The sequence below is a fragment of the Sparus aurata genome, chromosome 2 (genome assembly GCF_900880675.1).
Source record: "Sparus aurata chromosome 2, fSpaAur1.1, whole genome shotgun sequence".
In the NCBI taxonomy this organism is placed as follows: Eukaryota; Metazoa; Chordata; class Actinopteri; order Spariformes; family Sparidae; genus Sparus; species Sparus aurata.
The window spans coordinates 7,337,940-7,354,550 of record NC_044188.1 but is presented as its reverse complement, the minus strand read 5'-3'; the positions used below and the strand labels follow the sequence as shown (position 1 = coordinate 7,354,550).

The following is a 16,611-nucleotide window of genomic DNA, read 5'->3' as shown; positions in this document are numbered from 1 at the left end:
TGCCATTAATAAAACACTTTATTTTGTTTTAGAGCCGGTGTTCTCAACAGCTTTATTTTTTGTTTTGTTTTGTTGGTAGAAATAAAACAAACAAACATCTGAAGTGAATAAATGAGTAACAAGCTAAATGACAGAATCCAATCTTTGGTTAAACATTAAGCCATTTGACCGGCTCAGACAATGCTATTTGCTTGAGCGTTGGCTGGTGGTCAGACTGGCCTTTAACTAGTCAATCAAGCAGCAAGCACTTCAACTCTGCCCCAGAAATGATAAGTCCTTAGATTGATCGCTCTAATACCCCCATGCATTTGTATGCAAATCATTTGGTTTCTACTCTAAAATACTGAGGGGGTCCCAAGAAACTGCAATGCCAAGCATATTGTTTGGGTAAGCAATTTTAAACTTTATGTATGTTAAGATTTCCTGCCTTTAAAATGTATTTCTCAAAAAGCTAAAAAAAAAAAAAAAAAAAAAAAGTATTAACGAACTTGCAGTTCACTTATGTATTCACTTAATTCAACTACAGGAAAACTGGAATACAAACTAGAGAACATCAACACCAGGGAAGTATGGAGTGGGATGAGGGAGATAACCAGCTTCCAGAGGAAAGGTGGAGGAGGAGCTGAGGTAAATGAACAACGAGCTACCGAGTTCAACCATTTCTTCAGTAGGTTTCACTCCAGCTCCCCCACAGCCCCACACCAACCCCTGCAGCAGACACCAGCTATCACCCTCTCCAGTCTGCATTGGTGGGACAGATGTTGACCTTGTGGAATCATACAAATACCTGGGTGTTGTGCTGGACGATAAACTGGAGTGTTCGACAAACTATCTATCTAATTCAGGGGTCAAATATTCAGAGACGACTGATGGGAGGTTTTCAACAGGAAAGAAACTCAATACTTAGGACAGTCAGTCTGAACTTCTTGTCATTTGAAGATAAATTCAGAGTTCAGACACTAAAGTACAGAGGGCGGATTAGGGTTGTGTCTGAAAAATCAATTCTGCTTTAATCTGATATTCTCCTTTCGATCTGAGAACATTCAGAAGCTCTGTTCAGACGGAATGAGCTTTATTGGGAGGAAAGCTGGACAAGGGAATCATCATCAGATGATTTTAATGTTGTTGAGTTGTGTCATGTTGGTAGGTTTTGCCAGCTGTACACACCTACAACGCATCCGGCTTCCTTAAGCTCCTGTCAGCTGCCTAGAAAATAACAGGCCAAACTCGTCTGGCCCTATTCAACATCCTTCAGAGGCACATTAGGAGACCTGCGCTGTGACAGAAAAGAAAACATACTCTTAACATTTGGTCCTGGATGAGTGCTACAACTTGTATTGTAATCTAGAACTTGTGTGGCTTCACAATACTGTAAAACTATATGTGTTATGTGTTTAGAGGTTTGTTTTTACATCACAAGTCTGTGAACACTGCTCGGATAAAGGAATCAGTTGTGTTTCTAACTTAATTTCATTATGACCTCAGAGACAAATTATTTCATGCAAAAAAAAAAAAGAAAAAAAGAAGGTGGTGTTTCAAATAGCAGTAAAAACAAGAAAATGCTGCAAAAAGTATAATTTGATGATTCTGAAATGAGATAATAAGTCATGGAAAGCAAGTTAGAGATATATCAGATTGTATTTTTCATGTACATAATTACTGGTGCCATACATATTACATATATTGTGACTTTTCTGTACATAATCTGTGAGAGCTTCTCATATCAAACCAACAGATCTGTGTCAACTGCACAGTTAGGTGAAACAAAAAAAAAACATCCAGCAGACTTTATTGGAAATGCAGAACAAGGACAGAGACAATCAGCTGACTAGAACCTAAAAAGGAAATGGACATAACATGTACAATGTTATGTACAAATATCGGTAAATAAATAACACAAAATAAGAAAAATGTACCCATACATTCTGTCTTTGAAGAGACACTGAAGCTTGTACTGTAACCTAGAATGCATGTATTCAGTATTCCTATTCACTGCACACTAGCGCCTCCTATTGAAACATTGTCACTCAACAACTGGCTATGTATTGCATTTTGATTTTGATGTCTTTAGATAGTTAAGATGTATTTTTTTACCGAAGAATCCAATAAATGGATTGACGTCATAAGTGTTACATCTGTTTGTGAGGCTTGTTTCCTTGTGTAAACTCTGGAGTCAACAAGACAGATACTTGTAACTGTGCTAGATTCATAATTACATAAGGTACCTGAAATTTAGGAGATCAAACTAATGAAGGATCATATAGTAGGTTAGAGAAAATCACTATATTCACTATATATATTTTCCCTTCTATGCTTAGAAACTGTAAACTGACAGTTCAGGCTGGTATTCCACAAAGTCACTTCACAAACAAAGTGGGATAACTTTGAAAATGATGATATATCCTGATTTCTTTGATTTAAATCTGTAAAATGATGATTCAGTCATGCATACTCATGAAAAATAAATTTCTGAGGATATATCATAACATTTTTGACATTATCCCACTGACTTGCTGATGTTATTTGTGGAACTCCCCCCCCCCCATGTGATATACTCTGAAAAATTAAAGAAAACACAAGACAACATTAAAAAAACCAACAACAAAATAATGCATGTGCAAAACTGCCAAGGGATACCTCCACAATAGAAGTCTATACTGTACATAAATAAGAAGCAATATCCATGTAAATGATTGTGCTACCTAAAAGTATAAGAAAGTAACAAAAGGTCATTTTGTGGCTTAACAAAAAAATTCTAAATACAACTGAAAATGTTGTTCCATCTATTTCATAAGCGATACTGAAAAACCTTACAAAAGAGCTATCTCGTGTTTTTCTTTATCACTGGCAGCTACTGCTCCTACAGTATTCTCCTTTATGCATTTAATTCTTGTCCATCTAACCACAACGACACATTCTTCACTGACCAGCGTGTCAATGTACATGTCAAACAGCTGAGCCCTGAGCGCTCTTTACTGCTCCTCCAGCCAGGATGGCTTGTCTGATCCTGGGGGCTTTAACTTGACATTGAACTGTATGAGAGTTTGTTCCAACTGCTGCTGGTTCCCGGCAAAGTAGGCTGAGATAGCATTATGGAAGAGAAGCAGCTGCTTGTGCATCACCTTCACCTAGGAGAATAAAAGAAGAGGAAAATAGCGCCGTTATAAAAACTGTTTCAAGTGTCTGCAGGAAAGCAAACAAATATCTAATGAGATTTACTCGCTGCTCAGATTAATTCCTGGGGATTCAATCTAAAGGCATCTTGCACATTACATGCCTCTAAGATGTATTCCCAAATGTGGAGCAGGCTTTTAAAGATATTTTTAGGCATGAGAAAGTCTTACAAACTGCGACTAATGTTGTTTTGTAATCTTCTTGTTTTTCATTGATTTGGCAAAAACAGAATGATGTTCTATGTCTTTAATCGGATCATCTTTGATCATTTTTAGTCTTGTCCCCTTTGTACTATTGTAATCTTGTGTTTTTATATAACTTTTAATTCTTTAATCATGCATACTTATATTGAGGCAGATTCTAACCCATCTGCAATAACTTGAAAGCACTTTGGATCAACATTTTTCAAATGTGCTGTCCAAATAAAGTGTCTTGACTAACTAGTGTGGATTATGGGTCTGTATTTAATTTAACAAAATTGAGGCATTCCTGCTTTACTGTTATTACTGCAATTATCTAGTGCAGGTATGTGCTTGTCTGTGCACCAAGAAGTCTTCCTGCTTCCTTCGGATTGACCTGGCCTGCCTAAATAGATGCATAATGGCAAAAAAGAAGATTGACTTTCTGTCTCAGTGTGGAAAACTACTGTTGCAGTACAACATAGTTGAAAGTAACAGTGAACGCTGGACCAATTTAACATCGTAAACTAGGCATAATTGAACAAATGAATATGATGTGAGACAGCTGTGACAGATCGGAATGCTTCACAACACGCTCCATTTATTCTAAATATGTGCTTTAATTTTCTCCACATTCAGAAAGCTGTCCAAAGGCCTCAAGCAAAAGCAGCACTGATGCCTGTGGTTGGGCGTGGTCAAACATGTGCACTGCTGCATCTGTAACCACATCTCACAATGTTGTCACAGGGTCCTGCAGTCCACCTATGCACCACTGCAGCAGCGTGAAAAGTTAAACCACTGGATCTCAGCACTAACAAAAACCTTTCAAACACAAAAGAAAAACTACAAACCTTATTTTCCTCCAAGAATTTGAGCTTGATGGTGACATCACTACGCAGCCGTTCGTACTTCTCTCTGTGGACCTGGTAGTCATGCTGAGCCATCTCAATGCGGACCATGGCAGCTGCATCCCTCTGGCCCAAACTCATCTCCTCCAGATCAGAACGATAGGCATCGAACTCAAGTCTGCGTGCAAAAACAGTTGAGACTGTCACAGTCTCTGCTTTTCCAGGAGATCACCCTAAAGACACTCAGATTATTTATCAACTTCTTAAACAGGATGTCAGGATCTGTTACCTTGCATTTTCATACAGCTTGATGGTCATCAGGGTGTCCTCCATTGTTTTGTTGACCAGCGTGTTGATACCAGACACAAAGAAGTTGATGGCACCGAGCAGTGCTTCGCCATTCTTACACAACAGCTTTTGTGTCTCTGCATTGTACCCAAACTCGTCCTGTGGAGAAACACAGAAAAGCTTTGCCAGCTGACTTCAATTTTCATGTTGGAATACACAGGGAGCTTTGGCAGTACTGTACCTGCAACTCTGGTGATTTTTGGCTGAGGTCGGTGAAGGTGTCTCCGAGAGCCTGCTGTGTCTGCACCATGCTTTGAAAATGCATGGTTAGTGCTGTGGCCAGTCTTAATATGTTTTCATACTTGATCTTGGTGTCTCTTAACACATCGATCTGAGCCTCCAGCTCCAGGTCCACTGTTCGTGAACCTCGTCCAAACCTCTCTGAGAACATCTGCTTCGTACACTGCAGAGTGGGTATCAACAGAGATGACATTAAACACAGCATTACAAAGACCTGATGAAGTTAAGGTTGTATAACATCATGTTGTCACTATGACTGGAAAACGTGTGTCGAGTGGTGGGCACGGTTGCTTTTTTGACTCTCAACACTCAAAGTCGCCTCATCTTGCATCCCTAGTAATAAAGAGTAATAAAGGCAATTTACTTAATAAACCTGACAGAGGAGCAACACGGGTAAGCATGTTAGCAAAGGATACCCAACATTTCCACATATCCATTTCAAATGTCTCTTAAATGCCAAACCATACAGTTTTATCATGGTAATGCATTGAGGGATATACATACAGGCCTAACATATCTATTTTTATCGGAAAACAAATGATCTACATACAGTTCACGATACCTTGTATGTGTTGATGCCCCATTTCTTCACGCCTTCCAATTTCTCGACTGCTACACCACGAGAGACTTCCTCAGTTGAATTAACTGCGCTATGGTTCGACGTCGACCCTAAAGGAGGATGAAAAAAGAACAATTTACACTCTAACACACGTTGTCTTGTATCAGGGTTTACTGTACGAGGAAGAGGTTTACTGAAAATGCATGGGTCATGACAATGAGTGGGGACAGTATGGACATGGAGATGAGCCTGGTGATACCTGGGTGCTGGTCTGTATGTAGGGCGAGTCGACCGGCTGCAGATTGACTTTTAGGCAAGCTAACACCCCTGGATTTCATGCGAATGTCTGAAATGAGCATGGTGATGATAAAAGGTGAGGATGAGAAGAGACATGGGGGGAAATATGAGTCAAAAAAGCAAAAGCTGCAGCTGAGCAGCAGAGTATGTAGACTGAAAGAAAAATGTTAGGCTCTGTGGTGGAAGATACATAATGAGTTTGGAGTTAAAAGGTATTTGAAATAATCCACCATGCAGGTTTCTCATGCAAAAGAGAGGGATTATTAGAAAAAATGAAAATGGACTTCGTGGGATGAAAGGTAATTACAAGGCAATGACAAAACAGTCATCCAAAGTGCATTTTACAGTACAAACGAGGACATTCTTATCAGACAACGTTTCAGGTGACAGCTCTGTAATTCATGTTAGTGCATCCCTAATTTTGAAAAACTGCCAACACGTTTCTTGTTGCGGAAGCTGTGAGTTGAAGAGGTACAAGCAAGGGTGCATACAACTCCCTCGGTCAAGCAACACCAAAACCTCTTCTACGGGGCCAAAACAGACCAACATATAAAGGTTAACTTAGAAAACAAAAAAGTTGTCTGAATGCACAGCCACCTGGTCCTGCTGCAGGGGCTCGTCTTCTGTCCAGATACTCGGGGTTGAAGCGAATTGCAGGCCCTAAGGAATATGGATGTTCGCAATATGAACCAAGGAGCCTAGAGGTCAGCAACGGTCTAGTGACACATCAGAATACGACGAGGAGAGGCTCTCTGTAGGGTTTCTTAAAGGGGTATAATCGACCTTTCTCAGTGAATTACGGATCGAAAAAACACCGACATATCTTTGGCAAAGTGCATGACAGCCTGCAATCGACAATAGACAAATTGTGTGTGGTTGTGTGAGCTGTGTGAAACCAGAATCTGGCAGAGTACAGGGTCATGACAACCAGATTACACTGAAGTAAAGTTATAATTTTAAGATATGGTACAGTGACTCTTTGCAGTGCAAACTGTGTCGGTACTTTGAAGAATAAACAACAACACAAAGCCTGTACAGGAAGGAATTCAAGCTTTCTAGCAGTGCCATACCTTTGATGCTGCTGGTAGGAATGATGCCCCCTGCAGGTCCTCCATAACCTCCTGAGACAATGCTGGTTTCATTCAGGTTGGGTCCAGACACCATCACCTGCTGCAAATCCTGAGTTTATAACATATATTGGTAATAATTATGGTTTAGAAGGCAAGAAATAGTCTAATTTTTCCTCATCTGCAGTATATGCAGCCACTTTCCTTCAACATGCTTTCGTACATTACTTTTTTTTTCCCTGTAAAAAGCACGGCATCTACACGCTCTGATATGCTGATATGCACCTTCACAGTTTGTTTGCAATCTGCCATAGACACAGAGAAGAAGGAGCGGACGTAGAGCTGCGTGCAATACATGTTCAGCAAGGGTTACAAGATGAAGGCAAAGGTCTACAAGTTTAAACACAGCAAATCTTATTAGAGCTATGGAATATTAAATCATCCAGCTATGCTGACTACATCTCGGCCTGTCGTATCCTCAGGTTTGAATAAATTACAGGTTAGAAACTTAATTTTAAAATATTGTAGTGGCAGATTCCTCTTTCAGGCTTTTTAAAAAGGCTAACTGATTGGTTATCTTCTCTAAACTGAAAGTGAGGGATCCGAGTCAATATGTATGTAAGAAAACCAAAAAAACCCTGACTCCCCGAGGAGGGCTTGATGCCGAAACACATCAGAGTTTGTTTTGAGGGTCTCGAATGACCATGCAGTGAAAATAAAGCTGTTTTAGGCATTAGAGGGTTTTTTTTTTTTTTAAGCTTTTTGATTATTTAATATGGTTGCCCTCAGTATCACTCACAGACAGACATAACATTCATGTTCTAAAACTGCAGCTTTCGCAGCTCTGTTAGGCTGTGCCAAAATACAGTTCCGTGCAAAAACTCACATGACTTAAGCCTGCTGTCAGAATGACTCCATGCTTTCAACACATCATTCCCAATTGCAGGTACTTCTGGTGACAGTAGCATATATATATACAGGCCTATGCATTGTTAGGTAACAGTTGGCCTAACAAGCCTACAATTCCTGGACTCTGCTGTCACATGATGAAAGACATAGAACAAGATGCCAATACAGCCTCGGTAGAAGGACACTATCAGTGATGAATATGTGACTGACTGACCTGCTCCAGGCTGTCATCCTCTGGCAGAGTCCCTGTGTCTCCATTGCTGTTAATGGGGATCTCCATGGTAGCAGCCTTACTCATGATACTGTCTGCCATAATGAAATATCTGCAAGACAGCACCAGACACTGACACATAAAGATGGGCTCATGTTTGTGGTTTCACAAAATGATAATCATTAACTGCTCTGATCCACATCAGCACAAAATACCAGCTTCCTCAAATTGATGCTAACGTGGCTGGCTAATGTCAGCGGGTGCTGATGTGGCTGCTAGAGAGGCTACTACTTGACAGCTAACCTAGCTTCCTCACCACTGTAGCAGCCTGGTGTTGGAGGCAAGTCCAGTCGTCCGAGGGAGAAACAACACGTTGTTTTGCACAGACAGCAGACTTGAAATGTCAAATACTTTCAACGGTGAAGCACCCTTGTCCTCAATTGTCATTCAGTGCTACATCCATGATGCTTTTATCCCGCAACGCTCACGTTATCTGCCTACTGCTTCCATACAACTCAGTCAGAAAATCCCTGCATCCAGCAAGCTAACAGCTTTAGTAGTGCCACTTCGAAATAAAAGTGTGTGTGATATTTATTGCATTATAAGTCACATGGCGGGGCTTGAAAAGTAAAGCAACATGTAAGTAATGTTAAGTAAGATACATGACTTATGCTTTTAGAGTGTGTTGTTTCACAAATAAGTAACTGGAAGCTTAAACTGTGAATGCATGCTCTTATTTTGAAGAATAATACCTTTAACGTAGCATCATCGTCAAGCCTCCTCCCCCGCTCCATCTTCCACGTCGTGCAGTGCTGACGTAGCTTTATCCCTAAACTGCAGTACCACCCTACCCCTGAAGATGTCACTAAGAACTCACTGACTATTATAAGGAGACCTGACATGTCAAACATACAGTAACTATTCATCAGTAACTCCAGCCCCACAAATGTTATGAGTGTTAATTAGACAGTAGGGTTGTTGGGTCCTGCCTGTAACATTGATTGCAATATCTCTTGAAATCAAATTGTATAAATACGGTCGTTTGTTTTGAGATGTGAGATAGGCCTCGGTCTAGTAAACTGACCACACTTCTAATTATTTGCCTCATTTGTTTCAATCAGGGATGCAAGTGAAGTGCACATGGTCTCCAAATGTGGAAGTTGTTGTGTAATTACTCCGGCTCCGAACAGAGAACCAACTCCTCACACCCACCCGCATATGTATCCCGACAGTGAAATGGTAAATTTTTCATTGACATGCTGATTATCTGCAAGTGACAAATGTTCTGAAATCTCAATTTCCTCATCCCTTTTCCCCCTAAGCCTGGCTTTTTCTTCATCATCATCCCCCCTCCCTCTTTTCAAGCTTTTGCACATGACTGAATGTGACTACTGCATCCCCGAGATCAAAGACCCCAAATGATGAAGCTGGATTATTCATGTTTCCCCCTAATCAACACATCAAGATGTCAAAGGCTATTTGACTGACACAATCTGCTTTTGATCCTCCTGCCAAAACTGATAGATGCTGCAATGCTGGACAAGTACAAGACAAATATGTGTTTACATGTCAGAACATCCTCAGCCATCAAGTTAAGCTCTCTCGATGTAGATCCATGTAGTGACCCCGCCATGCAAACTTTCTCATTTTTTTTTTTTTTTTTTCCAGAAACTTCTCTCTAAGCTTCACTTTTATTTCTTTTTGGTATGTGCAAATAAGTGTGACACCATGACAACCTTTGAAGAGAATTGTCCCGAAAGCTGTTCTCACCATTTGAACTATTCTCCCACTATCTGGAGGCAGGTGATTTGAAATAGGCAGCCTATAGCGATGTGCCTTTTGATGTGGTCTGACTCTTTTAAACACTCTCAGGTCTTAAGGTACGGTCACATTAGCCTTCTTTCAAGGGAACTTCCCTGCAGCAGCCACGAAAAGTTTGTTAAAACTCTGATCAATATTCCTTTATTAGCCGCATATGTGCGGGTAATAAAGGAATATTGATCAGAGTTTTAACAAACTTCGAACAGTGTAAAAAAGTGATGCTGCAGTTTGCAGTCTGGTAGCATGATAACAAACATGGTGATGAAACACACTACAAAAATATCTAATCGACTCCTGAACGCGTTGCATCAGTGTTTCTACTGGCCAACGTTGCACATCTTCATGGTCAGAGCAGAACAAAGGTGAACTGCAAATCCACCCGAGACAACTGAAAGTAAAAAATGCAGGACAGCACATGCAGGCTTGAATTCAACCATTCTGTGGTCAGTAGAAATGAATGGAGGGCAGAGTGAATACTTGTAGGACAGAAGTGTAACGTAAATGAACCTTTAACCTAAGCAGGTTGTTCATAACATATGTGTGTTGTTGAGGTCAAAGTTTACACACTTGTCAATATGTCCATTGGAGGCAGCTGTGGCTTCGGAGGTAAAGTGGGTCACCCAATAATCAAAAGGTCAGTGGAGTCCATGTACATGAATCCTTTAGCGTGAATTTCATTTGTATTTCATGGACTGATCTTGATAAACATATAACATGACATCACAAACTTTCCCTAACCTTAACCAAAGTCAATCCTACACATTGAGATTAGAGAATGTTTCAGGAGCTGAAAATATCTTTTACTAACCTTAACTAAAGTCCTTCTGTTGGCTAAATCTAACCACAGACATGTTTGTGTTTGTAAAAGTCCCAATCTTCGACCATTTCCTTGCAACTCCAGTGTGGTTCATTAATGTACTGTAGTGTTTCAATCATTCAAAGAAACGTGACACAGACACTAAAGATAATATTGCTGAGAGTTACGAAAACAATAAACAATTTGTGTCAAAGTACACGAATCCTGACGGTTATATTTTGTGACAATGTCACAAACCTCAGCGATACTGTGTTGCCATATGTAGAATCCATCTTGGTGATCGGTTTTATTTGGAGTAAAGTAAATGTAACAGGTCATATTATCTTTTCCATTGCACAGGTATCTCCAAACACATTCTGCTGAGAAGACAAGCCAAACAACATGATTAAAAATGACTTTGGTACAAGAAACAAGGCAAACACTGTTAAGAGACTGACTCAGTTTTGGGTCATGATACCTGTACAAATTTTGATAATGAATGAGGCAGGCGCTTAGCTCACAGAAAAGTTAAAGTAACGAGGTTGAGACTATCGTCTCAAAGCAAAATACTTCAGTGTTTGGCCGGCTTCTTTAGTTCCAGTTTGGTGAGTGAATAATTGAAAGGGTATGTTTTGACTTACCATTTTAAAAGAGTGACTGACTCAACATCCTTCAGCTCCGGTACCTTTGACCTTCACATTATTCATGGGCCACAAACAGCCTGTCTGAATTGTAAAACCAGTTATTTTGTTTTTCTGAGTGGAGGTGAAGGAAATTGTGTGCAGCAGTTACTTACTAGCATTTCACAAGATTTTCAAGCTGCAACTGGGCACTTAAGGCTTATTAAAGTGCTTAATCACAAATCAACTTACCTTTAATGTGATAAATATCACAGATGTAGCTTTGTTAACAGTCAGCAGTTTGATGTTTTAACAGGGTCAGTGGTGTTTTTATATATATATATATATATATATATATATATATATATATATATATATATATATATATATATATATATATATATATATATATATATATATATATATATATATATATATATATATATATATGCCACTTGTCAAACTCGCTCTAATCACACCCTTGGATAGAAATGTTAAGACACCAAATTCTCACACAGGAGAATGTAAATTTAGTGTCGCCTATAAATTTAGAACAAGACCAAATTAAATTTTAAAGGTCTCAGGCGGGGTCTCCTGTGAGCCTGTACTGCATGTCACCAAGCCAGCTTATGCATGTGAGGGGAGCGTGAGACCTAAACCACAGCGTACCCCTCCCCCTGTCATTTTAGGGAATAGTTCATCTTGCTTTTAATGATCATTAAGCACGCTTCCAGATGTTGGGAGTGAAATTCATCCTCACACAGTCCCCTGTGCTCTGCAGCAGCAAACAAGGGTACTCGAGTGAGACAGAGGAATCCAGAAAAACATGGCAAAGCAGTGTTGCCTGAATCTTTACTCCATGGGAATTACAAACAGCGCTCAATTTTTACATTACAGAGCATGTGGAAGTAATTTTTTAGTGTCTTTAATGTGCCATTTCAAACAGTCAGTCAATTTTTTTTTTCTCCAGTTGGTGGTTCAATCAGTGCTCACTCAAAGAAACGGCCATTCATCATCATAAAGGATCTTTGGATGCTGTGAATGTCAGTGGTAGAATATCTGAACAGACAACACACAATCAATAAAAATACAAACTTTTATGCTTTCCTTTTACTGCGTATTGCTTTAAGAGTAATTATAAATCCATGCTTTGAAAAGTAAAGATATGGGTCTGTGTGAAATAATACATGGTTTAGAGTGCTAACATACATTTTTAATGACAAGAAACATTATTTTCAAGGCTTGTTCTTTTAAGAATAAACACAGAGCTGTCAAGAGTATCTCTATTATTTAGACACATTTCAAAACAACTTTGGAAAATAATACCCACCAAATCAAAGAAGGAAAAACAAGTGTGGAAAACAATTTTTTGTCTGCTTATAAGGTAGATATTCTGTTCTGTGCAACTCTGTGGCGGTGACAACAATGACCTGCGGTATATGGCGTGAGAGCAATGCCCCCCAGAAAATACAGGCTTCGCTATTGCTCTGATGTTTCCAATTAAATTCACCTGCATAATCAGAGGGACAACCAGTCAGAGGCCGCAAATAAACTGAGAGGGCAATTTAAGAATCGTAAATCCCACAAGGGCTTGTTGGCATTTTCACTGAAGTGTTAAAGCAGTTGTTAACTTTGTTTTCATGAACGCTACCTTTGGTTGGCACACAGAGGCTGCGGTCAGGATATGCACGAAAGGGCAGTTGTTTAGTTTCTTCATACTGTTTACTTACTTGGTCATGCAATTTTCTGTTCTGCAGAGTCTCCAATTTTGTAATGTCATTCATTTCAGTTTCCTGCATTTTCTAAAACCATGAATTAGGACTGCTATATGAAGTGATTTAAACCCTAATTTATCCATAACTATTTATACACTCACACTAGTGTGATATAAACATAACTTTTAAAAAGCTGTTTTAATTACTAGTTATGATTACACAAGTATTTCTTGAAGCTAAACTAAATGAAGCCTTGATTTTGAGCCATTTAGCACCTCTTGGCAGAACTTGCTTCAGGGGGTAATCATGGCTTAATTACAACTGCGACTGGCCAACAAATGCAGAGCAACGTCCACACTCACTGCAGCTTTTCATGACAAAAACTCTTCCCAATTTATTAAACTGATTGCCCGAGCTGATTTCCTGAGTAAAACCAAACATTTAAAACTTTCATAGCTACATAACAGTTGATGAGCCAGGAGACCTTGGGTTTACCGGATTCTTCCTCTTCAGTTCAGATTTGTTCAGGCAGAGCGCTCCTGCTGCTTCTCCAAGTGTCAACAGCGGTGACTGCTCCATGGAAATTAGCAGAAAGTGTGGGTGTTTTAAAGTCATTAAACTACAGTACAAAAAAAGGAAAAATACGAGGCAAGGTAGACATGCATCCACGTTCTTCTCTTCTAAAGGGTAGTCAAGAGAACTTTTTATTTTGACAGATTTTATAACCATCATTTGAATACAGCGTTTCTTGGAAAACAAACATCGGAAACCTTTGTTGCCACTGAATATTATATGTGAAACTGTAAAACATGAGCAAAGCACCGATGGAGCATCCAAGCAAAATCTTTTCTCCATTTCAGGTAAGGGTTCTACTGGTAACAATATAAACAAAGCAACTCAAGGTATATGTCCTACTCTCCACGTCCTCTTTTTCCCATTGGGCAATCACAAGATGCTTCTTGTCAGTTGGAAGACATATTCTCTCCAATATTTCCAACACCTAATCATGGAGAGAGTACAGTATGTCTTCTGAAAGGGCAGCTTCAAACCAACCATGCCTGGGTCATAATATGAAGGCCACTTCAGAAAACCTCTGATATCTGCATTCTCATTTTCTGGTATCTGAAGTCTGTCAGCACATGAGTCATGAAGGAAGACTGAACTACTCATGACTTTGTTTCTCCAGCTTTCCTTTAACCAACATGTCATGTGGAGTTAATTTATTTGTGTACTTTAGCAATTTTTCATCATTAAATCAAACAGAAATTCCTCCTCCTCAGACAACTGGGATTGAAAAATGGAGCAAAGTGTGGAAAAAGTAATTACAAACAATTGAAAGTAAATTCTAACAATAATAAGGCCAATGTAGAAATAATAACGCCAATGTTTCAATTCAAAACAGTACCAGAAAGTAAGCAAATGAAAAGTTCAGTGGCTGTTATTCACATGATTTGAATGGGTGGCTGAATGAGTGGACGGGGCAGCTTGGAGGCTGTGTGTGGGGGTTGTGCAAAGGAGTGCACTTTGTGGAGGTGGGGGCAGGGTAGCAAAGAAGCCCATTGATCTTGCCGTACCTTCACTCATGAAAACATCTTATCCCCTTTCACAATGAACAACAACAAACTAATATTGATAATAATAATAATAATTGGCAGCGATGTAAACACGACACCCATGCCCCTTTCACTGACAGAGACAGCAGTAGAAGATGTAAACAGTTACCACCATAGCATTGTTACTGACCTGCATGCTGCTTCCTACTGTTTCCTCTTTACTGGCTCATTCGTGATGTTGAATGTGACTCACCAGAGCAAAACAAACAAACACAAAGGCCAGTGGAAAAAGAAAGGAGTGATTTGCTCACTGTATACAGTTGCTGCCTAAAAAACCTGCATAGACACACTTATTTTGGTGCAAATGGTATTAGATACATACTCGCTTCCATCTAGGCCAGAGTGCCCCTACTCGATCAGGGCTCATGATCCTTAACTTGTACAGTACATACAGTCGAGTTAACTTGTATATAGCCTTGCAGAGTCGTCAAAAGAAATACCACTCAAGAGACATTAATTTGGAGGCGCTCTACTCCAGGTTTGTCGACATCTCATCCATGGATATATCACAACCCGAGGAGTGGATACAGCTCATCCCTCTGAATTCTTAATGCTCATGCTGAACGAGCTTGTAAAAAAGCTTAGAGAACCAGCACAGCTCTGAGGCTAAATGTATAGGAATCAAATAGGTCATACTCCTGCACTTCACACAAGATACTTTAGGGAACTTGGTTGTAAGCTTTTTCCAAATTCACAAAACACATGTAGACAGGATAAGCAGACTCTCGTGATGCCTCAGTTCACTGAGAAGATAAAAAGAAAGCACTCCATTCTACAACCAAGAAGAAAACCAAATTATCCTTTTGAATAGGTTTGACAATTGGCCGGAGTACTTTTTTTCCAGCACCTTGGCAGGTAATTTCCAAGGAAGGTGCGACTCCTGCTAAAAGCTTAAACACATCCATTTATCGGCCTTCATTGTAAGTGTGGGCAGCACCATTCATGTTTGCTCATTCAAGTTAACTATTTTTATATAAAGTGGGGTCAAACTGACAAGAGATTTACAAAATCCAACAATAACGCAAAACGAGTACTCAGCATTTAAGGTCAGCTCTCACCTTCCAGTGTGGAGGTTTTTCAAGGCTGTGTTTTCAGCCCGTTGCTCTGCCTCCTGAGCAGAGACCATGCCTATTGCATGTGAATTTAGGAAAAAAGAATAAACTTTATGACTCATCGCCTGAAAGAACGTGAACATATCTACTTTTATGTGGATTTCAAATTATTGTAACCCTCAATGTTCTCGGCATTTATTCTGAAAGATTCGGCAGCAAGGAACACACAAAGACACACATGTTGCAGAAATGGCCTGCACAGTACTGTTTCTGACCTCTGTTATTCTTTTCTCAATCACATGGGACATGATTCCTCTGGCATGCAGTAAGTGGAATAGCACCTGTAGGCATCTTGCCCTCTAAATCATAGCAGCGGGCGAGTTGTGATAAAGCAGATGTGGAGCCGAGAAATGTGTGTTGATTGAGATCCGCTTTCACCCTCTGTCACCATCGGCTCCGACCTGTGAGTCCCTTCGCCCTCCTCACTGAATCCTAACTCTGTCACTCATTAAGGTACAAGCTGCTTCACAGATGTGTTGGTTAATGGCTCAACTACAGAACCTACGTGCACTGCACGAACACTTAAAGTCCAACTTTTGCCAGGCTTTTACACTTTTTATGAGGTACAGTACATCCTGACTGGTGTCTCGCAGTGTTCAAAGTGATATGTAAATCTGTTTGAAATTAGGAATCTGAAGCCCAATACGCTCAGAAAGAACCTGCTGCAGAGGAGACATTTCAGAATCAGAAAGAACATTTTACTGGTACTGTTACAGTGACTGCAGTAAGGAGAAGCCTAAAAACTTGACAGAAAAGTACATTGTATTCATTATGCATCCTGTGAATACACTGTTTTTATCTGTGTACTCCTGTCTCCTAAAAGCAGACGCATAACCAGCAAAACAAATATGTCAAAGGTTCTTGTAGCTCTGCTGTGTACTATCAAATTCCAGATTGCAAGTGTGCAGAACAGCCAGTCTAATAAGCCAGTCGTTTGTTTGTTTGTCTGTTTGTGTACCCACACAGCACTTTTTTGGCAAGGACAAGTCACAAATGAAAAAAATATGAAATAGATTTTTTTTTCAACATTCAGCATGTCCTTGATCAATACACTGTTCAGAACTTCTCCTGCAGAAATAGCAGCTGTGATAGATTAAAAACA

The 16,611-nt window shown here is 39.8% G+C and overlaps 1 protein-coding gene across 6 annotated transcripts; it reads right to left on the bottom strand.

Annotated features, from left to right (window-relative positions):
• Window positions 1-1,619: 1,619 nt before the first annotated feature.
• LOC115576335 (arfaptin-2-like) lies at window positions 1,620-8,386 on the bottom strand. Of its 6 annotated transcripts, none has more exons than XM_030408892.1 (10): window positions 8,149-8,386; window positions 7,836-7,944; window positions 6,716-6,824; window positions 6,243-6,305; window positions 5,608-5,694; window positions 5,352-5,458; window positions 4,731-4,952; window positions 4,491-4,648; window positions 4,205-4,379; window positions 1,620-3,128 (listed from the first exon to the last, which is right to left on the bottom strand). In XM_030408892.1, the coding sequence occupies exons 2-10, from the start codon at window positions 7,932-7,934 to the stop codon at window positions 2,973-2,975; spliced, it is 1,176 nt and encodes a 391-aa protein (XP_030264752.1). In that variant the 5' UTR covers window positions 7,935-7,944; window positions 8,149-8,386; the 3' UTR covers window positions 1,620-2,972. The 6 variants fall into 6 exon arrangements, with proteins under 6 accessions (XP_030264752.1, XP_030264761.1, XP_030264769.1 ...); XM_030408901.1 differs by having other exon boundaries at window positions 2,973-3,128; window positions 6,716-6,815; XM_030408909.1 differs by lacking the exon at window positions 6,243-6,305 and having other exon boundaries at window positions 2,973-3,128.
• Window positions 8,387-16,611: the final 8,225 nt, after the last annotated feature.

Coding starts and splice junctions, on each gene's coding strand:
- LOC115576335 (XM_030408892.1), bottom strand. CDS start 7,934: ATGGCAGACAGTATCATGAGTAAGGCTGCTACCATGGAGATCCCCATT. Junction 6,825..7,835: donor AGGATGACAGCCTGGAGCAG/GTCAGTCAGTCA, acceptor TTATAAACTCAG/GATTTGCAGCAGGTGATGGT. Junction 6,306..6,715: donor TCCTACCAGCAGCATCAAAG/GTATGGCACTGC, acceptor CATATTCCTTAG/GGCCTGCAATTCGCTTCAAC.